The 25,139-nt window shown below is 36.2% G+C and overlaps 5 protein-coding genes across 5 annotated transcripts; 2 read left to right on the forward strand and 3 right to left on the reverse strand.

The window, feature by feature from the left end:
* Positions 1-561: 561 nt before the first annotated feature.
* Positions 562-3,074, reverse strand: LOC147535422 (F-box protein At1g30790-like). Its single transcript, XM_086646349.1, has 2 exons — positions 2,964-3,074; positions 562-2,302 (listed from the first exon to the last, which is right to left on the reverse strand). Exon 2 carries the CDS (start codon positions 2,274-2,276, stop codon positions 795-797), a length of 1,482 nt encoding a protein of 493 aa, XP_086502475.1. The 5' UTR covers positions 2,277-2,302; positions 2,964-3,074; the 3' UTR covers positions 562-794.
* Positions 3,075-7,186: 4,112 nt separating this feature from the next.
* On the forward strand, positions 7,187-9,604 carry LOC147535423 (putative F-box protein At1g32420). Its single transcript, XM_086646350.1, has 2 exons — positions 7,187-7,382; positions 7,816-9,604. The coding sequence occupies exon 2, from the start codon at positions 7,926-7,928 to the stop codon at positions 9,219-9,221; it is 1,296 nt and encodes a 431-aa protein (XP_086502476.1). The 5' UTR covers positions 7,187-7,382; positions 7,816-7,925; the 3' UTR covers positions 9,222-9,604.
* Positions 9,605-11,154: 1,550 nt separating this feature from the next.
* On the reverse strand, positions 11,155-12,097 carry LOC147535424 (uncharacterized). The gene is made up of 3 exons (XM_086649475.1): positions 11,735-12,097; positions 11,546-11,658; positions 11,155-11,465 (listed from the first exon to the last, which is right to left on the reverse strand). The coding sequence occupies exons 1-2, from the start codon at positions 12,060-12,062 to the stop codon at positions 11,555-11,557; spliced, it is 432 nt and encodes a 143-aa protein (XP_086505601.1). The 5' UTR covers positions 12,063-12,097; the 3' UTR covers positions 11,155-11,465; positions 11,546-11,554.
* A 3,697-nt stretch (positions 12,098-15,794) lies between these two features.
* Positions 15,795-18,252, forward strand: LOC147535425 (F-box protein At5g49610-like). The gene is made up of 2 exons (XM_086646351.1): positions 15,795-16,108; positions 16,494-18,252. The coding sequence occupies exon 2, from the start codon at positions 16,520-16,522 to the stop codon at positions 17,990-17,992; it is 1,473 nt and encodes a 490-aa protein (XP_086502477.1). The 5' UTR covers positions 15,795-16,108; positions 16,494-16,519; the 3' UTR covers positions 17,993-18,252.
* A 3,101-nt stretch (positions 18,253-21,353) lies between these two features.
* LOC147535426 (uncharacterized) lies at positions 21,354-23,540 on the reverse strand. Its single transcript, XM_086646353.1, has 4 exons — positions 23,132-23,540; positions 22,265-22,451; positions 22,061-22,165; positions 21,354-21,958 (listed from the first exon to the last, which is right to left on the reverse strand). The coding sequence occupies exons 1-4, from the start codon at positions 23,233-23,235 to the stop codon at positions 21,674-21,676; spliced, it is 681 nt and encodes a 226-aa protein (XP_086502479.1). The 5' UTR covers positions 23,236-23,540; the 3' UTR covers positions 21,354-21,673.
* Between the last annotated feature and the right edge of the window lie 1,599 nt (positions 23,541-25,139).

Below are 25,139 nucleotides of genomic sequence, written 5' to 3' on the forward strand. Positions count from 1 at the left end.
AGGCAATGTGATGGTACACACTTCACTCCATCTCCCTTCCTCATAGTCATTACATGGAAAATTACTACTACTACCAGTAGGCGTTCTATTGATTTCGTCGTCTTCATAAATATACATCTTGAACAGAGAATAATTCATCCTAAATATCACAGCTAAACGGACCTACTACAGACAAAGATGAAGTTCAGTACTGTGACTCTTCTGAACTTCTTTCCTTTCTTTCTCCCACTCCCTCACACTCATTCTCCTCTTCTTTCCCATTCGTTTGGACCTACTACAGACAAAGAAAAACTCTTTGTCATCTGGTTTCTAGAACAGACAAAGGAACCCTTCGTCTGGATCTACCAACAAGACGAACGCAGCCCCTTCGTCGTACCGACGAAAAGATGGGAGAGGAAAAGGAGAGGGGCCAAAGGAGAATCAGTCAACGAAGAAGGTCGTCGAGAAGTTGACCAGAATAATTTGACCAAGTTAAACAGGATAGTATGTGTCATTTGTCAAATATGAATTCCCAGTCACTAAGACCATCAAATAACCTACAAGTTTCCTCCACCAGATGGATTATTAAAACATTAGTTTCATTTAACAAATAACCAAAACACAAGAAAATGTCTATCTCAAAGTGGGAAACTAAAAAGTCAGATAGGTTTCATTCTCCTTAATATGAAATTCCAAGAGCTTCTACGACTCAGACTTTCTCCTTATAAAAACTTAACCAAGTAAAATATCTACCTCAAAGGAATACACGCCCGCGCACACACATATCTATATAAATTACAACGAAGTAAGTGTAGTCAGACAAAATTGTGGTTGTTAAGAGGCAAAAGGCTCCCCGAGAAAGTAGTAAAAGAAGAGTCAGTGCAGAGATGTGGAACTGAGGAGGGGATTCCACTTACTTCAAACTCCGACCAGATACCCTTCTTCCAATTGTAACAATGGAAATATACACATTTCTTCTCCCCCACTTCTACACGACAATCTGGTCCCTCATAGTATTTTAAGATCACCTTATCATCTGATCCTACAAAATTATAAAACTTAACATGTTGATACTTACCCAAATTGAAAGGCAATGTAAAGCTACACACTTCACTCCATCTTCCTTCGTCACTACATGGAAAACTACAACTACTACTAACAGTAGGTGTTCTATTGATTTCGTCATCTTCATATATATACATCTTGAACAGAGAATAATTCATCCTAAATATCACAGCTAAACGCCCATCCACTTGTAATAAGCTAACATGCCCAATGAAAGGAAATTTCCCATCAGCATTTTGATAGTATTCAGACTGATCTTTAGGTTGTTCAAGGATGAAATTTGGAACTGTTACTTTTCTGAACTTCTCCCTTCTTACATCAAATGCCACTAACCATAAAGGACCATAACTAGTATTCCACATGCCTTGCTCAAGCTCAAAAGTGCTCCAATAGATAACACCATTCACATAAACAGAGTTGTCCGTTAGTCCATGAGGTGGGACCTCCTTGATCCTCGTCCATCTATTACCACCTTGGCGCCCTATGTTCAAAACCTCACAAATAAAATAATGACCGCCGAAATTAGGTAGCAGTATCTCCCACACACAGACCAATCTGTGTTCATTAGTGTCTGGATCAAAACCAAATGCAAAACTAGATGATTGAACATAATGATACCGTAGGCCATGCTGATCTTTTTCCGACAAAAATGGTGAGTTAAACCACGGTGATAATTCGCCACTACTGATATTGCATATACGAACGGCGTACGAAGTTAGGGAGTCAATGAGACAAACTAAACCATTTACAGGGCTCGATATCTCCTCGTAAGAGGATGAGTCAATCTCCCTTACAGTGTCAAATACTACTTTTGCAGAGCCATTGTCTTCAAACAAGTCAGCTGTAATGTGGAACTCCTTAAAAGGCCAACTCGCACCTACAATGAAGGCACCATTTAATTCCTCTGCCCTTTTTATCTGCTCCTCTGTCATTGGGGCAGGAATGACAATAAATACACGACAAGGAGAGCGTGTTTTCGAAAGGGTAAGATGTGAATCGATGAAGTTTTGATCTTTTTCGATTAAGCAACACCATTTCTTACAAGCACTTTTAAAGCGGAAAAGGGATTTGACGGGGAGTCTGGTTAGTATCTCACATATCAACCAATCACCATCAGTAATACTATTATTAATAGTACATCTAACCATCTTCTTCTTCTTCTTCTCCAACTTGTTATTATTGTGGTGGAGGTCAAATTTCATACCACCAAAAGCAGCAACATCAACTTTCATCTTAATATTATTAGCCACATACCCTCCTGTCCCATACAAATATGTTATCAAGAACCCTAAATCCTTAATCCGATAAAATAAGATAAGACATCATGGGGAAATTTTACTAAACAGACTCCACCCTTGGTTCAATTAAACAAGATAAACAATTTTTTTTATGAAAGTTTCAATTTTTTTTTTTCATATAAAAGAAAAAAATCATGGAGAATAATGGTTGTGAGATACAAAATTATAGCCAAATTATTAGCCACTTACCCTCCTGTCCCATATAAATATGTTATAAAGAACCCTAAATTCTTAATTTAGCCAAATAAGATGAGAAATCATGGGGAAATTTTACTAACAGACGATACCCATGGTTAAATTAAACAAGTTAAGCAAAATTTGGATGAAAGTTTCAATTTTTAATCATATAAAAGAAGAAATCATGGAGAATAATGGTTGTGACTTACAAAATTATACGAGAATCTATAAAAAGTGGATAGCAAACAATAAATCATGGAGAAATTTCACTAAACAAACTAAACCCTTGGTTTAATTGAACAAGATAAGCAGAGTTTTTGATGAAAGTTTGAATTTTTATTGATATAAAACAAGAAATCATGGAGAATAATTGTAGTGAGCTACCAAATATATGTAAAAATCTATGAAATTTTAGGGTTAAAACTGAGAGGTAGGTAAGAGTACCGGCAATTAGTGAGTCACTTTGGACGGCCGGAGCTCCGGAGGAGGAGAGGAGATCGTCGGGAAGAAACTGAGAGAGAGAAAGATAGAGGCGTTTGAAGATGCTGATAATAATTGCATGGGAGAATTACTCAAACCCCCCAACTCTGATAATGCCTTTACTGAAACCCCCCACTTTAATTAGTAATTACTGAAACCCCCAAACTCCGTTTGATTTAACGGTATTGTGCCGTTAGAGAGAGTGAAATGTCCAAAAGACCATTTACTAAAACCGGAGTTGGGGGGTTTCAGTAATTACTAATTAAAGTGGGGGGTTTCAGTAAAGGCATTATCAGAGTTGGGGGGTTTCAGTAATTCTCCCTTACTTCAAAAACAATTTTGTAAGAGTTAGACCCCTTTGAATCAGCATTATATCCAGACTCATTTCTCCTCTTTGAATAGAGGATATAGCAATTTTCTTTGGATTTTTCAGTCTAAGCAGGAGACAATATACCTTAATATTATTGATTATTTTTTGATTCAAAGGCTCATCCCCATTCTCTCTTTCTTTCTTCATTACCCCACCAACATCAACCAACATGTAGTCATCTTTTTCTTTTCTTCTTTGTTTTATTTTCCTATATTTATGGTTGTTTTAAGTTTCATAATTCACCCATTTTTCTTTGTCTGTCTTAGGATTACAATTGCAACTACATCCTATTAGTGATACTTTAGTGATACTTTAGCGATACTTAAGTGATTAGGAACATCATATTACTAACCGAGAGAAAGTAGTCTGAACCGAATAATGTGATACTGTTAATTTTGTTAATGTTTGCACTTCATGTCGTTGGATATGTCTGAAATTTGCTATTTGTCTGAAGTTTACAACTACATTATGAGCTCGAGATGGTAGGGGTGAAGTTTGTAGGGTGGTTTCATGGGTTTAAATAGAAAAAATAAGGCTCAAAAAGGTGTAAAACGGTAAAAAAACGGCCATAATTTTGTGTCATCTTGGCCATCCATTTTGAGCTTCTCCATTCATTTCAAATAGTTGGGGGGTTTCAGTAATTATTAATAAAAGTTGAGGGTTTCAGTAAACGAATTATCAGAAGTGGGGGTAAAACGTAAGAGGGCAAGAAAGTAATATTTTAAATATAAAAGTTAAATCAAACGGAGTTGGGGGGTTTCAGTAATTACTAATTAAAGTGGGGGGTTTCAGTAAAGGCATTATCAGAGTTGGGGGGTTTCAGTAATTCTCCCATTGCATTTGGTTGCTCATCTTTCAACGATTGGGATTGAATTACACACACCTAAACACATCCATCCCACGGTCTCAAGTTACTCCCGTCTCTATCAAGTTTCAACTAGGGGGTCTAGGGATGATTGACAAAAATACCCCCGATAGGGTTGATATCGTAAAATTGACTTCTGACAGGTTCATCCTAAATCTCAATTTGAGATACGATGATATGTTGAGTCATTTGAGGATAATAAGTAGACTAAACCACTTATTATTATTATTTTTTTATCTATATTCTATTACCTTTTTTCCTTTTGATAAAATAAGGTTTAGTCTTATTTATTCATTTAAATTTTCTGCTACATTTGAGATCAACTCCAAATCTAACACTCTTACAATGCATTGTGGGAGGTTGAATTCCTCCCACCCCTTACAAAAAAAACCTACATTCTATTACTTAAAAAGTCGAATTTAAGGAGACAAACTGTAATTCTAGTATTAGAACAACAACAAATTCGAGAAAAATAAATACGAGGAATGTTTCACGCTTTTTTGGTAGTGAGGGTAAAGGTAAGGGCGGAACTGAGTCGGGTGACCCTAGACTTATTTCTTTAGCGGGTTGGGTCTTTTGGACTTTTTATTAAGATTCTTGAGCATATACGATTCATGCCTTGAAGATACTTAGTTGCCATTTCTAAAAAAAACATCTGATGAATTATGATTTCAATAGATTATTTAAAATTTTAGTATTCAAAACTCGTCCAAATCCGTCAAATTTTTCAATTTATCGAGGTCGACGGTGGACTTTGGATGTTCACTATTCAAGATAAAGGTAGCGAACACCAACATATATATATATATATATATATATATATATATATATATATATATATATCAAAATATCACAATACATTGAATGTCTAAGAATTTAGTGTTTATTATGATACATTCTTTTACGAGGTCAACACCACAATCCGTCACTTTGGTCACCACCACCACACAATACCGTACATTGGTTCGAAATCCGACTTTTTGGAAAACTCAACCCAAGCCAATCCCCTCATGGTTTGGTCCGGTTGGAGAATCGAACCAAAAGATTAAACTTCAACAAGAATAAAATTACGACTTCAAAAACTATACTCAAAACATGTTGACTATTAGTTCGTAAAAGCCGAACGAAAACAATTAGGGGAAGATTAGATGAATTTATGAGGATTGAGGAGCTATGGACTTGCCGACTTGAAGACGAAACACTATTTCTTCGTGATTCATGGAGACTCGAGACGGAAGAGAGGGAGATACTAACTGGCGTTGGAGAAGAAGATTAGATAGAGACGAAGAAGATGAAGACGAAGACGAAGTAGAAGATGAAGATTAAGATTATTGAGCGGATTCGAACGGGATTCATGTACTTAAGATACTTAGTTGACATTCGTAGAAAACATCTAATCAATTATGAGTTCAATAGATTATTAGTGAATTTTACTAATACAGTAGTCATTCAAGTATAGTAAGTAAACTAACTACTTAATGACATTGCCAACCCCCCTACGAAAATCTTCCCAATACAAAGAAGATGAAATATATCAAATTGTATGTCAGAAGAGTCAAGAGTGAGTGGTCATAATCGAAAACTGTAAAGAACTGATCCGAAGTATCAAATTGTATGATGAAACAGAAGGAAAGGCAAGAGAAAAATAAATCTTTCGACTGTAGTAGTTTGATTTGTGTTGACAATTGGTGATTAGGTGGTGTATTTTTTCATGTAATATATGATAAGAGACTATTCTTCCCCGACCAAAAGTATCCAAAGCTTCTACTAACCAACTGGATTTACATATTGTTCCTTTTTCATTTAAATCAGATTATCCCGATGTAGTTAATGAGAAAAAAAAACACCACACCCTGTACAATTCTGTCCACTCGGTGGTGGCCACGACACAGTAACATGCGATGCATAGACAGTGGCGGAGCGTGTCTCTGGTCCTAACGGGCCTAGAAACACAATCCTAAGCTCGCCGTGCCCCGATAAACCCATCCCTAGAATGGTTCGTAACGGGCAGTTGCTTTTGATCACATTAAGGATTTAGGGTCTTGATAACATATTTATATGGGAGAGGAGGGTAAGTGGCTAATAATATTAATTGATGCTGCTTTTGGTGGTATGGAATTTAATCTCAAAAACAACAATAACAAGTAGAAGCGGAAGATGATGGTTAGATGTACTATTATTGATCTCCCTCTCTCTCTCTCTCTTTATTGATCTCCCTATCTATGTCTCTCGATCTCTCATTGTTTTTCTCTCAATCTTTCATTGTTTCTTGATCGATCTTTCATTGTTTTTTTCTCCCTCTCTCACATAAAGAAACTGTTCCGGCGAAGGGAATACAGACACTGTTCCGGCGAAGGCAAGTGTTCCCTTCGCCAGAACCAGACCTCGAGGAGGGTTTTTGGCAAAACCCTTCGAGTATTTCGTGTCCACGAAACATTTTGTGACCTTGACCATTTCGTTGCTGCAAAACGTTTCGTGGCTACGAAACGTTTTGTGTCCATGAACTATGTGGTCTCCACAGAGAGATCTATAAATACTCCAAGAGAGAGAGAGAGAGAGAGATAGAGAGAGAGAGAAGATAAGATAAGATAGAGGTTGCGAGAAAGAGAGATAAAGACTGCGACAGAAAAAAAAAATAATCTACAAAGAGATATGTCTACAACGAGAGGGATGAGAGTGATCTACAATGAAAGAGATAAAGATCTAGGGTGAGAACGACAAAGAGGTAGTCAATGAGAATGAAAGAGATGGTGAGGGAGTGAGGACGAGAGGGAGAGAGAGAGAGAATATGAAGATTAGGGATCAATGTTTGATGAAGTCAATTTTTTGGATTAAAATAAGAATATGCCCTCTAAATCAATTTTTGTTGACTAATTTTTTATTTTCGGAGAATTTTCTTTATTCCCCTAAGCCGCGACCTTTAAAAATAATCTATTGAACTCATAATTCATTAGATGTTTTCTACAAATGTCAAGTAAGTATCTTTAAGTACACAGATCTCTCTGTCTCTGACAGATGGGCAAACCAAATTCCAACTATTATCAGCATCTTCAAACGCCTCTCTATCTTTCTCTCTCTCTGTCTCTTCCCGACGATCTCCTCTCCTCCTCCGGAGCTCCGGCCGTTCAAATTAGCTCGCTAATTGCCGGTACTCTCTTATCTATCTCTTAGTTTTAAACCCTAAAATTTCATAGATTTTTATATATATTTGGTATCTCACTACAATTATTCTTTATGATTTCTTGCTTTATATCAATAAAAAATCAAACTTTCATCAAAATTTTTGCTTATCTCGTTCAATTGAAACAAGGGTATAGCTTGTTTAGTGAAATTTCTCCATGATTTCTTGTTTTATATCCACTTTTTATAGATTCTAATATAATTTTGTATCTCACACCCATTATTCTCCATGATTTCTTCTTTTATATGAATAAAAATTGAAACTTTCATCCAAATTTTTGCTTAACTTGTTTAATTTAACCATGGGTATAGTTTGTTTAGTAAAATTACCCCATGATTTCTTATCTTGTTTGGCTAAGTTAAGGATTTAGGGTTCTTGATAACATATTTATATGGGACAGGAGGGTAAGTGGCTAATAATATTAAGATGAAAGTTGATGTTGCTGCTTTTGGTAGTATCTAATTTAACATCCACAACAACAATAACAAGTTGGAGAAGAAGAAGAAGAAGATGGTTAGATGTACTAATAGTATTACTGATGGTGATTGGTTGATATGTGAGATACTAACCAGACTCCCCGTCAAATCCCTTTTCCGCTTTAAGAGTGCTTGTAAGAAATGGTGTTGCTTAATCGAAAAAGATCAAAACTTCATCGATTCACACCTTACCCTTTCAAAAACACGCCCTCCTTGTCGTTTATTTATCGTCATTCCTGCCCCAATGACAGAGGAGCAGATAAAAAGGGAACGAGAATTGGATGGTGCCTTCATTGTAGGTGCGAATTGGCCTTTTAAGGAGTTCCACATTACAGCTGACCTGTTTGAAGACAGTGGCTCTGCAAAAGTAGTATTTGACACTGTAAGGGAGATTGACTCGTCCTCTTACGAGGAGATATCGAACCCTGTAAATGGTTTAGTTTGTCTCATTGACTCCCTAAACTCGTATGCTGTTCGTATATGTAATATCAGTAGTGGAGAATTATCACCATGGTTTAACTCACCATCTTTGTCAGAAAAAGATCATCGTGGCCTACGGTGTCATTATGTTCAGTCTTCTAGATTCGCATTTGGTTTTGATCCAGACACTAATGACCACATATTGGTCTGTGTATGGAAGATACTGCAACCTAATTTCGGTGATGACTATTTTATTTGTGAGGTTTTGACCATAGGGCGCCAAGGTGCTAATAGATGGACGATCATCAATGAGGTCCCACCTCATGGACTAACGAACAACTCTATTTATGTGAATGGTGTTATTTATTGGAGCACTTTTCGGCTTGAGCAAGGCATGTGGAATACTAGTTATGGTCCTTTGTGGTTAGTGGCATTTGATGTAAGAAGGGAGAAGTTCAGAAAAGTAACGGTTCCAAATTTCATCCTAGAACAACCTCGAGATCAGTCTGAATACTATCAAAATGCTGATGGGAAATTTCCGTTCATTGGGCATGTTAGTTTCTTACAAGTGGATGGGCGTTTAGCTGTGATATTTAGGATGAATTATTCTCTGTTCAAGATGTACATTTATGAAGATGACGAAATCAATAGAACACCTACTGTTAGTAGTAGTTGTAGTTTTCCATGTAGTGACGAAGGAAGATGGAGTGAAGTGTGTAGCTTTACATTGCCTTTCAATTTGGGTAAGTATCAACATGTTAAGTTTTATAATTTGGTACAATCAGATGATAAGGTGATCTTAAAATCCCACGAGGGACCGGATTGTCGTGTAGAAGTGGGGGGGGGAAGAAATGTGTATATTTCAATTGTTACAATTGGAAGAAAGGTATCTGGACAGAGCTTGAAGTAAGTGGAATCCCCTTCTCAATTCCACATCTCTGCACTGTTTCTTCTTTTACAACTTTCTCGGAGAGCCTTTTGCCTCTTAACAACCACAATTTTGTCTGACCACACGTAGCACAGGCATCTACTACACTCTATGTTGAAAATCAAGTTGTCTTCCTTGTAATTTATATAAATATGCGCGTGTGCGCATGTGGATTCCTTTGAGATAAGACATTTATTATTTAACCTGTTTAAGTTTTTATTAGGAAAAGTCTTAGAGTAGTAGAAGCACTCTCTCACACACACAGGTGATGTTTGTTTTTTTGTATGTCTAAATCTGAGTTAGATTAATCTTAATTTGCTAAATCTGAATTTGTTGAATCTGAATTGACTTAATTGTTTTGCAAATCTGAATTAGTAGGTCTGAATTTATATTTTGACATATACCCATTTATTATATTTGTAAACCTATTTCTCGGTCGCACTCTCTCTCTAACTGATCAGTCAAGTAAAATTCTTGGTTGTGGTAGTGTGTTTAGTGGTGGTGGTGGTGATGTCCACATTTCCGGCCGGCGACCTTCAAACTAAATTTTTTTTTTTTTTTCTCTCTTCCTCTCTCTCTAAAATTACTCCGGCGAAGGGAGACCTTCGCCGGAGTGGTCTGTTCTTGAAGAACAGACCGAGATTTGTTCGTCACTGAACAGACCACTCCGGCAAAGGTCTCCCTTCGCCGGAGTAATTTTAGAGAGAGAGAGGAAGAGAGAAAAAAGAAAATACTTTTTTTTTAGTTTGAAGTTGGCCGGCCGGCGACCTCTGCCTGAGAAGGTGATGAGGTGGCGTAACAAATGATGTGGCGTGAGTTGTCAGAGAGAAAACATGATGGAGGAGAGAGAGTGACGGTGTTATAACGGAAGGGGGCCATATGGGTATTTCTCGTAAAGTAGGGGGCCAGGCAGGAAGCTGGTCACAAAGTTGGGGGCCATTAAGGAAATAACCCTTAGTATTTTAGATTTTAACAAGGGTATAAATGTCTTTTGCTGCTTTCTAGATATTAGACTTGTATTGAAGTTTGAAATGTTTGGCCATTTATTTGGTCAGTTCAGACATGTATTCAATTCAGCCAAAATTTCAAATTAAGCAAAATACAAAAACATTTTGAAAAACTCCACAGTAAGGAGTTTGGAATTTCATATTCAATCAAAATTTCAAATTTCAAAATTTCAAATTTCAATTCAGGCATGTATTTGGATTTCATTTCAGATCTGAGATTTCATATCTGAAAATTTTGAAAAACAAACAACACCTTAGTTTTTGTGGCTTGTAAGGAGTTTGGAGTTTCATATTAGAAAAGTGCTAGAATAGGCGAAGATCTGGCCCTACACCAAACGATCCACTTGACCGCAATTTGTATCTGATTCTGAAATTCCACCGCATGTTTGCACTCCTCTAACTCAAGCCCCTTTGTGTGGATCTTGAGCTGGACCGTTCGAAGTGGACCCCTGGTTCAGATGAAAAGAGCCTTCATAAAATCAAAAGCTCGACCAAAATCAACACTCTTTCTCCTCCAAAAAGGGCATACAACCAGGTAAAAGTGAAGAAGATGAGGAAGGATATCGGATCTGTTTTTGCATCAGGAAAATTGAGGCGGACGATGGCGTTGAGAGCCAACGGTACTTGCTTCCGGATCAAAATCAACTGAATTATCATTAGAATTTAATCTCTTTCCAAATCCAAACATCATAATTCCTAATTTAATTATCTGAATCAAAACCTTCGGCGGAAAGTGGAACTCCGTTACTAGTTCTCAACTCCATGAACACAATGGCAACAAATAATCGAACAAAAAAAAAATCTTCGAGACTACGCAATTCAAAATCAACAAATATTCAGACCAAATGGCAATGCTTTATAATTCATAAGATGGGTCACACTCAACCCCAAAAATACCAAGAGAATCATGATGGAACTTGCAAAATATGATTAATAGCAGTGAAAAACAGAGGACATGATCAAGTCATCTAACATAAACAAAATAGAGTATACATATCAGATTGATCAGAAGAGCATTAGTCTATATCCTCCCAAGTAATATAATGCTTAAACGAAGTAATATAATGCTTAAATTCAATCCGAAGTCAGTATGAGTAACCATCACACATTTAGAGGGAAAAGGGGCATACGTGCAGTCGCCATTAACAACAATCTAAAGGTTCAGTAGAAGTAAAAAAAAGTTAGCAGTCACATCTGACAGCCGAACATACGAGACCCCCTGCAATTTGAGAAAAGGCATATCAAAGAAAATATAGTGTAATGGGAAGAGATTTAGAATTTGTTTAATTGTTTACATACCTTTTTCATTCATTCCTGATGTTGGTTCGATCTTGCATCTTTCTCTTCTTTCAAAACAGAAACATCAACAAACCGCACTCTCTCGGTACCGTTGTCGGGAAGAATCTTAATAACTATACATGGACAAATAATTGTTAACTTGTATTTTTTAATATAAAAAACAATTGTAAAAAAAAAACAAGCACATACTTTTGATTTCTCCTCCTGTGCGATTTTTGAGCTCACTAGCAGCAACCATTGCTTCTTCTATCCAACGTATAGCCCTATTAATATCAATTCCACGGTTGTAAGCTGAGAAAAAAGGGCGAGCCACAGACTCATCACAGCCTTCAATGAACACATCTTCATCAATTTGTTTAGCTTGGCTTCCCCCAACATCGTTAACCGTAGCCCACAACTCTTGTTGACCAAAATCATAACCACCAATAACTATAACAGACCTTCTATTTGGTTGTCTATATTTGTTCTCATTAGACCACAACGGCACTATATATCTAGCTGTATCTGCTACCGTCATGCGACCTCCACCACTATATTCAGGCTCAAGATGCTGTTCGATGACAAACATATCACTTTTAGAGTTTAATATACTAGGACATTTCATCATTTCTAATAACAAAATTCAATCGTTTAATCTTCTTGGCCATTTGATCATCTCCAATAGAAATAATAAACAAATAAAAACATCTATCCATTAATTTATCCCCCTCGATAATTATATGGTACCAAAATCTACACTACCAACACAACACAACCAACAACATTCTTGCAAACCTCGTAACACATTCGTCTACTATATCATGATCTCACTCTAATTAAGAAGAAAGATTTTCAACTTTTTCCAAATGATTTTACATGTGTGGGAATTATAATTATTTTATTTCCTCCGTTACTTTTAATATCTCAACCACACGTAGTAGCGTCGTTGTAATTCACTCATTGATGATATTTGGTACTTCTTCAAGTCGCAATGATTGAATTGCTTTACAAAAACCGAAGTCTTAACACATTTAGATCTGGACTATTCAGTAGTGGGCAACATGAACCTATATCATATCTTTGATGTATGGTAAAACCTTTTCCACTAAATAAGATAAAGCAATCTTTATTCACAAATGCCATTGCTTTAAGTAATACTTCGGGATAAATCTTCCACTTTTAAAATATATATGTATTTCCTCTGGAGAAAAATGTCTACCCTCTGCTCAATAAGAAACCAAGTTGGACCACGTAAAAACCGTCTTATATATATAGGAGAAAGGCATCATGCATATCAAACATGAGAGACCACTTTTTCTTTCTATAGAGTGCCTAAATTAGACTTCAAACATGACATTTTTTTTTAATGTTCTCTTATTGTCCTATATGATTTTAATGCTCTACATTCGCATGCTCCATCGAGGTATACATTCCTGTGCATAAACTCCATGCCATAATTGGTCATGTCATGAACACAGGTATCTACCAACAACATTAGACCCGCCGGCCACTTACGCCATTGCTTCTAACACCTCACTCCTCGCTTTCTTTTAAAGACGTGTATATCTAAATCCTGAGATATTCAAAAGTCAAAATTTTCAAATTGCCCGTTCTTCTGTCTACCTACCCGTCGATATAGCTATGTACTAATATGAAAGAGTTTTGTTTATGATTAACAATGATTTTCACCTACCAAATTACAAGAAGGATCTAGTTTTTCTTTGTTTGTAATTCTTATCTTTTCTCATTTTGTATAGGTTTGTAATTGTTTGTAATTCGTATATTTTCTTTTTTTGTTTGTAATTATTATTTATATGAGGTTAATTTTTTGTAAGAAATAAGTGAAGTTACATTGAGTGTAATTTCAAGTGAAGTTGTTAATTTATAGAAAAGAAATTTAGAATTTTACGAAGTTAGCCAAGAGGGATTTGTCGCGTCCGTAGAACGCGGCGGAAACTTAGTTTTTACACATATCTACACATTCGCAAAACAATCAACAAATTAGTGATACATATGTATAGTTGTACGAGACAAAAATAAATATTCAAATAAATTAAACTTTTTACTTACTTTACGATGTAGAGTGAACATTAGATTACTGGCTAATCCTACCAAGTTTAAAAAGGCACAATTCAAAGAATATGATAAGAGCTCATTAGGGTTCTCTGAAGTCTGAAATAACCTTTAACCAGCTAAAATCAAAAGGCAAAACTCCAATTCTGTATGATGATGTTTGATAGAAGCAATTTCGATTACAATCCAAAGAATAGCTATGATACTACTATTTTTGGTAAAGTCTCCTTATTCTTTGGCCGGCCAAAGCAACTCGAAATATAGCCTCGTTTGTCACTTTTAGAGTAACGGCAGATGAACTAAGTTTTGTAAAGAGCTAAGTTTAAAAGTTAGTATCCAAGTTCCTCGAAAGTGGTTAGTTGTTTTTTTTGTTGAAAAGGAGTTTAATACTGTAAAAAGATAAATATGTTAAATGAGATGTTTTCTGTACTACTGAGATCGTTCATATAATTCGTGAGATGAATATCGATTGTTAGTATGAAAGCCTAAACAATATTCTTCTACATTATTCCTTAGGTATATGTTGGTATAGATAAATAAAAGAAAAATTGGTAATTTGTAAAATTTGACAGATCTCAAGGCTTAGAAATATTAGAAGCATGAGTGTAATGAACGGTTGAATAACTAACAGTGTGTATTCATGATACGACCAATTACTTACGTACAGGAGAGACAAACTATGTCAGTACATTAGAGACAAAGAGCCATGGTATAATAAAGATAACTCTGTCTCATATAATTGACGAAGTTTTACCATTGATGATGATATCTCCGATACAATTTTTATCGCACAAGATGATGCTAAACCCAAATTTAGACATTAACAATAAACAGTAATGGGCTCAATTCAAAATAGCGGGCTTGTTTAGTTGAAAAATGTCATTTATTTATTATTTTCCTTGGTTTTCAAACACCATAGAGAGCCCCACTATAGTAATGGAGGTCTGAGTGACAGTTTCGGCTACTGCTAAGTACCCAGCCGACTTATGGTCCCCTGAAAAGAAATACAGGCAACCATACAGGAGATCATCTTGAACAAATGATTATTCACTTTAATTATCATAGCTAAACACCCATCCACTTGTAATAGATTACCATGTCCATCAGGATGATATGTATTGTTGGGGAAATCAGAACCTACTTCATGTTGCTCAATGATGAAATCAGGGACTGTGATTGTTTTAAACTTCTCCCTCCTTACATCAAACGCCACTATGCACACAGAACAAGGTTTACCATGACACATGCCATACTTTAGCAAATAAGTGCTCCAATAAATAATACAGTTCACGTAAACAGAGTCATCGCTTAGTCGACAAGCGGTGTCTCATCAATCCTTGTCCATCTATTACTCCCTTCGCGTCCTACGGTCAAAACCTCACAGAGAAAACACGAAATATGATTAGGTAGATCTACGCCCCACACACACACACGAATTTGTGCTCATTAGTGGCATGATCAAAACCAAATCCAAAGTGGGATGACATTACATAATAATACGGCATGCCATCATCTCGTTTTTTTCCCCGGCAACAATGATGAGTTAAACCATGGTGATAATTCTCCACTACTGATATTGCATATACGCACACAGCATATGAGTTTTCCGAGTCAATTTGACAGATGAAACCATTCACAGGGTTCAAAAGCTTATCGTAAGAGGACGAGTCAATTTCCCTTATTGTGTCAACAACTACTTTTGTACGGGCGTTGTCTTCAAAAAAACAAATCAGCTGTAATATAGAACTCCTTGTAAGGCCAATCATCACCAACAATGAAGGCACCAATTAATTCCTCTGCCCTTTTTATCTGCTCCTCTGTCATTGGGGCAGGAATGGCGATAAATAAACGACAAGGAGGGCGTGTTCTCGAAAGGGTAAGGTGTGAATTGATGAAGTTTTGATCTTTTTCGATTAAGCAACACCATTTCTTACAAGCACTCTTAAAAGCGGAAAAGGGATTTGACGGGGAGTCTGGTTAGTATCTCACATATCAACCAATCACCATCAGTAATACTATTATTAATAGTACATCTAACCATCTTCTTCTTAATCGATTATGAAGTGAGTAAAGGATAATGTCGATCGCGAACCATTGGTTGTATGGAAATCCTAGCCTCGCTATTTTTCTAAAAAGACCAATCATTCGGAAAACATGCGGGGCTAACAGTTTTCCTTTCTCGAGACGACTATCAAGTATTGCACTAGAGGTCTCTTCTTTTGGAACATACTCCTAAATTGTCCAGTAGTGTTGCAAGCATCTATAACAATGAACCACTACTGGAGAGAGGGTTCTATGGTTGTCAACATGAGACATGTTAGTACCTCTTCTGAACGGTCTTTTCATGCTCGACAGTAAAAATGTAGGTTTTTTATAAATTTTGGGAGGCGGGCAAAAATTCTATTACACAGAGAAAGCAGCTTCAAACGTCTCCCTCTATCCCTGATGATGATGATAATCTCCTCTCCTCCTCGGAAACTCCGGCCATCCAAAGTAAATCAGTAATTGCTGGTACTCTTTCTCTCTCACTCTCTCTTATCTATATTTTACTTTCAAACCCTAAAATTCCAAAGATTTTTACATATATTTGGTAGCTAACTACAATTAATCTCCATGATTTCTTGCTTTCTGTCAATAAAAATTCAAACTTTCATCAAACATTTTGCTTGTCGCGTTCAATTGAAACAAGGGTATAGTTTGTTTAGTGAAATTTCTTCATGATTTCTTGTTTTATATCCACTTTTTATAGATTCTCATATCATTTCTGTGTTTATCTTGTTTAATTGAATAAAGAGTAGAGTCTGTTTGGTAAAATTTCCCCATTATTTCTTATCTTATTTAATCAAATTAAGAGTTTAGGGTTCTTGACAAGGGATAACATATTTATATGGAACAGGAGGGTAAGTTACTAATAATATTAAGATGACTGCTGCTGCTGCTTTTAGTGGTATGGAGTTTAACCTTCACAACAACGATAACAAGTTGAAGAAGAAAATGGTTAGATGTACTATTGATGATAGTATTACGGATGGTGATTGGTTGATATTTGAGATTCTAACCAGACTACCAGTGAAATCCCTTTTCCGCTTTAAGAGTGCTTGTAAGAAATGGTGTTGCTTAATCGAGAAAGATCAAAACTTCATCGATTCACACCTTACCCTTTCAAAAACACGCCCTTCTTGTCGTGTATTTATCGTCATTCCTGCCCCAATGACAGAGGAGGAGATAAAAAGGGAACGAGAATTAGATGAAGTCTTCAGTCTAGGCCCGAATTGGCCTTTTAAGGAGTTCCACATTACAGCTGACCTGTTTGAAGACAATGGTCCTGCAAAAGTAGTTTTTGACACTGTAAGGGAGATTGACTCGTCCTCTTACGAGGAGATATCGAGCCCTGTAAATGGTTTAGTTTGTCTCATTGACTCCATAACCTCGTATGCTGTTCGCATATGCAATATCAGTACGGGCGAATTATCACCATGGTTTAAATCACCAGCGTTGTCGGAAAAAGATCACCGTGGCATACAATGTCATTATGTTCAATCATCTAGTTTCGCATTTGGTTTTGATCCAGACACTAAAGAACACAAATTAGTTTGTGTGTGGAAGATACTGCACCCTAATTTTGGTGGTGATTATTTTATTTGTGAGGTTTTGACCATAGGGTGCCAAGGTGGTAATAGATGGACAAGGGTCAATGGGGTCCCACCTCAATGGCTAACGAACAACTCTGTTTATGTGAATGGCGTTATTTATTGGAGCACTTTTAGCCTCGAGCAAGGCATGTGGGATACTAGTTATGGTCCTTTTTGGTTAGTGGCATTTGATGTAAGAAGGGAGAAGTTCAGAAGAGTCACAATTCCAAACTTCATCCTTGACCAACCACGAGGTTATTCTGAGTACTATGATAATGCTGATTGGAGTGAGGCTATCATTGGGCATGTTAGCTTATTACAAGTGGATGGGCGTTTAGCTGTGATATTTAGGATGAATGATTCTATGTTCAAGATGTATATTTATGAAGACGACGAAATTAATAGAACGCCTACTGGTAGTAATAGTTATCCATGTAGTGAGGAAGGAAGATGGAGCGAAGTGTGTAGCATCACATTGCCTTTCAATTTGGGTAAGGACCAACGTGTTAAGTTTTATAATTTTGTAGGATCAGATGATAAGGTGATCTTAAAATCCTTCGAGGGACCGGAATGTCGTGTAAAAGTGGGGGGAAAGAAATGTGTATCTTTCCATTGTTACAATTGGAAGAAGGGTATCTGGACGGAGCTTGAAGTAAGTGGGATCCCCTCTTCAGTTCCACATCTCTGCACTGACTCTTCTTTTACTACTTTCTCGGAGAGTCTTTTACCTCTTAACAACCACAATTTTGCTGACGGCACGTAGCACAAGCATCAACTTCCCTCTATCTTGAAAATCAAGTTGTCTTCCTTGTAATTTATATAAATATGCGTGTGCGTGTGTGTGTGTGTGTTTGGGCGCATGTTCCTTTGAGATAGACGTTTATTATTTTACATGGTTAAGTTTTTATTAGGAAAAGTCTGAGTAGTAGAAGCTCTCTCTCTCTCACACACACACAGAGTTTCTATGGCTTGTAAGGAGTTTGGAATTTTATATTAAAGATAACGATCAGTCTTACTTCTTTCTTTTTGTTGTTAAAACTCTGACTTATTACTTGAACTCCATGAACACAATGCAAACAAACAAAAATCTTTGAGACTAAGCGATTCAAAATCAACAAATATTCGGACTTAATGGCAATGCTTTATAATCCATAAGATGGGTCACTCAACCCGAAAATACCAGCCGAATCATGAAGGAACCTGCAAAATATCATATTTGGGGCTTCATATTTTATCTTGCTTATATATCGTAATCTTATTCTATGAAATGATTTTTATGTCTGTTATCAATCCAATTATATATCGTAATCAAATTCTAAGTTGGATCTTATTTCCTATTTTGACATTGTTGCGATTGATAATCTAACTCTCCTGTAGGTCATCTCCTCGTGATAATAGAGATTTTACCATAGGAAATGGCATGTTGATTTGCTATAGTTGTAGCTTATTGATTATGATGATTTGCGAAGGTTCGAACTGTACTTTAGTATACTTCTACAAGGTTTCAGATCCAAACTGATGCGTCCATGTGTAGTGTTTGCTTTTCTTTCAAGTTAGATCTGAAATATTAGTAAAATCTTAATCAACATGGGTTGGATTATAGCTTCCAGATAGTTTGTTTTAGTGACTTGTCTGACTTGTGATGCAACTTATGCAAGTCCTTGTGATTTAGACCAATCAAATTTAGATGATAAGAAAATGTCCCTACACTGTTTGAGTCATCTTCAAATGGGAAAATCTGATCTTTCATCTTCAGGATCATCTTCGTTCATTAGATGATTCCCATGGGAGAAATGAGAAATCAAGAGAGAGTAGAAGATTCTTTCAACAATGAGAAGATAGAGTTGAAAAATATGAGAAGAGTGAAGAGAGAGAGAGAGCGCGCGAAGCCGCCAACAACGGGAGGAGTGAGAGTGCAAATTTGTGAGGGAAATTGAAAAAAATGATTTTCACAGGGGGAGAGTGGTAAAATATCAAAGACTTTTTTTCTCTTTTTTTTCCTGATAAGAAATCAATTTTCTCATCTTCTTATATCTCCACCTATTTTTGTCATCGTATGAAATGGACCACATGGTGGCAATGAACTGTGTCGGCATGGAAGCATCCCGTTACGAACCATTATGGCGATGGGTTTATCAGGGCGCGGCGAGCTTAGGATAGTGTTTCGAGGCTTGTTGTCCCTGGCCCGTCCAGAGAGACGTTCCACCACAGTCTATGCATGGCATGTCTGTGTGCCGTGGCCACCACCGAGTCCATTTTTTTTTACGGGGTGTGGTGTTTTTTTTCTAGTTGACTACATCTGGATAATCTGATTCAAATGGATCACCTGAAAAAGGACAGTATGTAAATCCAGTTGAGGCCTTGGGGGTAGTTGAAGCTTTGGATACTTTTGGGTCCGGGAAGAATAGCCTCTTATCATATATATTACATGAAAAAATATACCACCTAATCACCGATAATCAACACAAATGAAACTACTACAGTTGAAAGATTTTTTTTTTCTCTCCCTTTCCTTCTTATGTTTCATCATACAATTTGTTACTTCGGGATCAGTCCTTTATAGTTGTCAATTATGAACACTCACTCTTCTGATATACAATTAGATAGTGTTCATCTTCTTCTTCGTATGGGGAAGATTTTTGTAGCGGTTTAACCATACCTTTAAACAATAAAGGCCCCTTTCCAAAGCAAAAAACTCCCATTGTTCAAATTAACTCCAATATATTTTTCACTCTATTTCCAAGCTCATCAACTTTACTTGATGTGCCTGTCTTAAACAAGTTGACCCCATGCCCGAATATACACCTCTAGATTTTGGATCTGGAAAAAGTAGTTCTGCATTACCAGGCCAAGATAAAGTATTAGTGTTTTGAACCTTTTACCCTTTCTCATATTTCCATCTTTTGTTACACTTTAAAGTTTTGATAGGTGCTCTTATTATGCATCTTTTTATGTATTTTCTCATCTAAAAATTCTACTGATAATGTCAACAGTTAATAGTCTAAGTGGTTGATGATGTTAAGATAAATTCCAAAACTCTCGAGGTCCTAAGTTCGATGTATTAATGTCATTGTAATGACTATCGTAGATCGTAGCCCATCTCCAAAAAAAAATATTCTACATAAAATATGACTACAACCACAAATATAGAATAGTACCAATTACAACCAAATCTTGTACAAGATTAGCTGAAAAAGACTAAACTTATAAAATAGTTAACGATACACTTGAAGTTTATGGTTTTGAGGGTTTAGGTCGTTTCGTATTTGGAAGGAAACCGGATCGAGAACCCATGCAACTCCATCACTGATCCCCCGTTTAGATTGAAAACCGGATTCAAAGGATGTACCCAAAAACACCCCTGTATAATAAAAGAGACTTTACCTGACATCTTAGGTATTACTGAAGAGGCAAAGGAGATGTTCGACAATTTTGATAAAACGGTGAACTCTATGGTTATTGATCAGGTGAATGAAGACATACATGTTGCTGACCAGTGGTAAAACTCCTCCTAATGGAGTAATGAAACTTAATTTCGACGCGGCTTTTAAAGAAGGAAAAGCTGCAATTGGAGTAGTTTGTAGAGACTGGAATGGTGATTTCGTCTTGGCAGAAACGAAGTGTATAAAGGTATCGACTGCTACAGAAGCTGAAGCTCATGCGTTAAAGCTTGCAGTCCATATTATTAGTCGAAGACGATGGAAACCTGTTATCATTGAACGGGATACAATGCAAGTCATTAAAGCTCACTCAACCAATAGTGTTGATTTTTCCTGGAAAATTAGGCATATTATGACAAATTCTGGTAGAATGTAGATCCCAAACTCAAACTACTATTGAATTTTGTTGCCGGAATCGCAATCGAGATGCGCATTTACTTGCTCTAAATGCTTTTTTAGTTGAAAGAGAAAGTGTATGGGAATCCAATCAGATTCCAAACTTCATTGTAAGCCAGTTGGAGGCAAACAAATCCAACGCTCTTCTAGATATTTGATTTGTATGAAGTATAGGCTGAGCCCTATTTTATCAAAAAAAAAACTAAAGACTTTGACACGTGCCCCATCCATATTTACTGAGGGCACACAATTAAGCCAACGACATGACTGTGCCTTGGAAATCACTAGTTTGCTAATGTGAGTTCTTCATTAACCATCAATCTTATACTAGTATTTACTGAGAGGGGTGATCACAAAAGCACATCTCTTTTGCTCTCATAACAAAATGATACTAAATCATCAACTTCGAACAAGTTAAACTTCTGACGTAAGAAAACACTTTTAACACCAAATAAGAGTTAAGATTGTAATTGACCTAAAGGTAGTAGTAGTAGTAGTAGTAGTAGTAGTAGTAAGTTCAACCCTGCAACAACATTGAAATTTATTTAGTAGCACCATGGTCCATCTTCTTCCTCAAAGAAGATCGGAAGCAACGCACTTTTCTTCTCTCATCCTTCTCTTCGGATTATCGCATCAATAATTTGAATTTCAGCACGAAGACGAGAGATCAACTTATATAAGCGACGGGCAACTTCACAACCCTTGTCATAGCAATTTATCATGCCTACCATCTCTTCCCTGATAACAGTCAAGTCATTTTCGTCGGCCTCATTGTCATCAGCTAACTGGTTTTCGTCAACGACATCTGGTAGTGCACTAAGCAAACTATATATGAAAATATCATTTGGCCTATTACTTTGCTCATGCAGTAGCTTTTTAGTTTTTTTCTCAATCTGTTGAACAATAATAAATCATAAAATTAAGATCCAAATCAAATAATATAGAAATAAAAATCTAGTGAGTATATGTATGGGGTAGAGAGAGTTGTTTACTACCTTGTGTAATTTCAAGAGACGAGTATGAAACTCAGTCCCCATGAATTTCTGATGATGAGCCAACCTTAAAGCCTTATGTTCTTTAATCAACGAACAAGTCAATACCTTAAGAAAAAAGAAAGAGGCAAGTATATTATGCAAAGATAGATAATTCCCCAAGTAAAATTGATTGATTAATAATAATAATTTAGTACTAGCTAGTACCTTCAACTGGTTATATTCACGAATGAAATCTTCTACGAGGAATGGTTGTGTCATTCCTCTACTCGGAAGATCGAGCACAAAATTCTTCAGACGATCTTGCACCTTGTTAAATACATCATCTACAGTTTCCATTCTCTGTTCATGATCGAACGCCTTCCACTTATTAAAACAATCAGAAATATCTTCCCTGAAACAACAACATTGAAACAATAAGAATGTTAAAGATCAACAACATCATAGCTAGGGTTTAGAAAACCTAATGGGGTGGTGCGTTAAACATCATAAATAAACTAACTAGAGCATCCTTTGTTGGTTATATTACGCATAGAGAAAACAAAATCATAGTAATAATTTCCTCCTAGCTAGCATAGCAAGCAGCCTAGGAGGCACAACAACAACAACTCTTATGTGAGGAGTAATTAGGAGGAGGAAGGGAGGGATTTACTCATCAAATTTCAACAACTTGTCTTTATAAAATCAATCATGCATCCAAAATCCATTCCCTTAACAACAACAACTACACAATACAATTAATTATCTAACTAGGTAGAACAAAATTGAAACCCCTAATTCAACTTGTCGACAGAAATACTATTAAGAGAAAAAACGAATTGAAGGAGAAGAAAACAAAATCATCATCATGAATCTTATACCTCCTAATTCATCATCATCAGATGCATAGAACAATTCAAATCTTAATTTATGAAATTGAAACCCTAATTCATCATCATCATCAGAAGCAAGCAAGCAAGCAGCAGATTTATATCATCATCGTCAGAAGCAAGCAAGCAAGCAGATTCTAAAAAAAAGAAAAGAAAAACTGGATTTGTGGACGAAGTAGTAGTAGTAGAGATGTATAAATAATACCTAATAGACTTCAATCTTTCAACAATAGGTACTGATTCATCATTATCATACATGTTTTCTTCTACTTTTTGCCTTTTAGGCTCCGAACCGTCTTCCACATCCATTATGGTTTTCTCTCTTTCTTTCTTTCTTTCTTTCTTTCTTTCTTTCTTTTCTTTTAGGGTTTCAGAGGAAGTAGATGTATTTCTTTTCTTCACATTGATTTGGGGTTCTCACAATTTCTTCACTAGCCCAAGGTAAAGTGTAAGTCAAATTGAAGTAGTGGACCGACCATGGGAGTGCTTGTTTTGAAGAGGAAACTTTCCTGTAGACAAAAATCCTTCCTCTTTGCAAAAAAAGGTGGAGAGAGTTTTAAGAAACTTTGAAGAAGCTGGAGATCCTTTTTCTAATAAGTTCATTCGAGAGTTACGTTAAATATTTATTCTGAGTCTTTAGTAACTAACATCTGTATTTCTCCGTCTAATAATGTCTTCACATTTTTTTATAGTTAAGTTGAGGTATTCTTTTTTATTTATTTATTTATTTTAGACTAACTTAATTAATTGGTTAAATTTGACCCGGTCGTATTTGAATGGTCTTAATCAAATGGTCTAGATCCACTCCTTCATACGAGTCATACATCAAATATTTAAATTACACAAGCGAATCATTTGAAAACTAATATGACTTAATTCAGACTAGAAAATGGGCATCAGCTAACATGTAGATTACCCATTGAACATCCAAGTTCATTTGATTATGATGTTAATTGAATTGGTATTCTCATTTTATCAGTTACCCAATCTACCTCTGGACTGAGACAACAACATAAACATTTTTTTTTAGTGACGAAGAAACCAATAAGGAAGAAGAAGGTGACGAGGAAGAAATAAACAAGGAGAACGAGATTGATACCAAAACAAAGGGAAACGTAAAATATTTTTCGTATCGTTGGAAAATTATCAACACATTTGTAGGTAGAATTGGGGCGGGGTGGGGAAGAAATGTGTATATTTTCCATTGTTACAATCGGAAGAAGGGTATCTGGACAGAGCTTGAAGTAAGTAGAATCCCCTCCTCAGTTCCACATCTCTGCACTGACTCTTCTTTTACTACTTTCTCCGAGAGCCTTTTGCCTCTTAACAACCACAATTTTGTTGGACTGCACGTAGCAGAGGCACCAACTTTACTCTATCTTGAAAATCAAGCTGCCTTCTTTGTAATTTATATATGTGTTAGCACGTGTGTGCGTTCCTTCGAGATAAATATTTTACTTGGTTGAGTTCTGAGTAACAGAAGCTCTCTCTCTCATATAGTTTCTATGCCTTGTAAGGAGTTGATATATCTCATAATTCACGGCTAATCGCGAATTTGAAGGTCACCATATTGTGAGTAAGTTCTTTATCAGTTGGATATCGATGCAGGTTACCCTCTCTCTTCTCTGAATTCCTGATAAGTAATACAGTATAGTTCTTCATAATGGTGCCTTGTGTTCTATCTTTGAGATTCTGTTAGGATATAGGTTCAAATGGTTTTACCATTGCGAATGGCATGTTGATTTGCTATAGTTGTAGCTTATTGATGATGATTATGATTTGCAAAGGTTCGAACTGTTCCTCAGTATACTTCTACAAGGTTTCAGATCCAAATTGATGCATCCATGGGTAGCGTTTGCTTATCTTTCAAGTTAGATATGAAATATGAGTAAAATCTTAATTAACATGAGTTACATTAAAGATTTCAGACAGTTTGTTTGAGTGACTTTTGATGCAACTTATGCTGGAAGTCCTTTTGATTCAAACCAATAAATTTAGATGATAAGAAAATGCTTTTTTAGTCGAAAGAGAAAGTGTATGGAATCCAATCAGATTCCATACTTCATTGTAAGCCAGATGGAGGCAGACAAATCCAACGCTCTTCTAGATGTTTAATTGGAATGAAGTAACAAAAAAAAATAGAGGCCGAGTCTTATTTTATCAAAAAAAAACTAAAGACTTTGACACGTGCCCCGTCCATATTTACTGAGGGC

Source organism: Eschscholzia californica, unplaced genomic scaffold (assembly GCF_041429995.1).
Source record: "Eschscholzia californica isolate CP2 unplaced genomic scaffold, dmEscCali1.0.p SCAF_6, whole genome shotgun sequence".
Taxonomy (NCBI): Eukaryota; Viridiplantae; Streptophyta; class Magnoliopsida; order Ranunculales; family Papaveraceae; genus Eschscholzia; species Eschscholzia californica.

Bases quoted from the DNA above. Each gene is read 5' to 3' on its own strand.
- LOC147535422 (XM_086646349.1), bottom strand. From the start codon at position 2,276: ATGAAAGTTGATGTTGCTGCTTTTGGTGGTATGAAATTTGACCTCCAC.
- LOC147535423 (XM_086646350.1), top strand. From the start codon at position 7,926: ATGGTTAGATGTACTAATAGTATTACTGATGGTGATTGGTTGATATGT.
- LOC147535424 (XM_086649475.1), bottom strand. From the start codon at position 12,062: ATGACGGTAGCAGATACAGCTAGATATATAGTGCCGTTGTGGTCTAAT. The intron at 11,659-11,734 runs GTATGTGCTTGT...GTCCATGTATAG, and splicing joins CACAGGAGGAGAAATCAAAA to TTATTAAGATTCTTCCCGAC.
- LOC147535425 (XM_086646351.1), top strand. From the start codon at position 16,520: ATGACTGCTGCTGCTGCTTTTAGTGGTATGGAGTTTAACCTTCACAAC.
- LOC147535426 (XM_086646353.1), bottom strand. From the start codon at position 23,235: ATGGATGTGGAAGACGGTTCGGAGCCTAAAAGGCAAAAAGTAGAAGAA. The intron at 22,452-23,131 runs GTATTATTTATA...TTGTTGTTTCAG, and splicing joins GAAAGATTGAAGTCTATTAG to GGAAGATATTTCTGATTGTT. The intron at 21,959-22,060 runs GTAGTAAACAAC...ATTGTTCAACAG, and splicing joins GTCTCTTGAAATTACACAAG to ATTGAGAAAAAAACTAAAAA.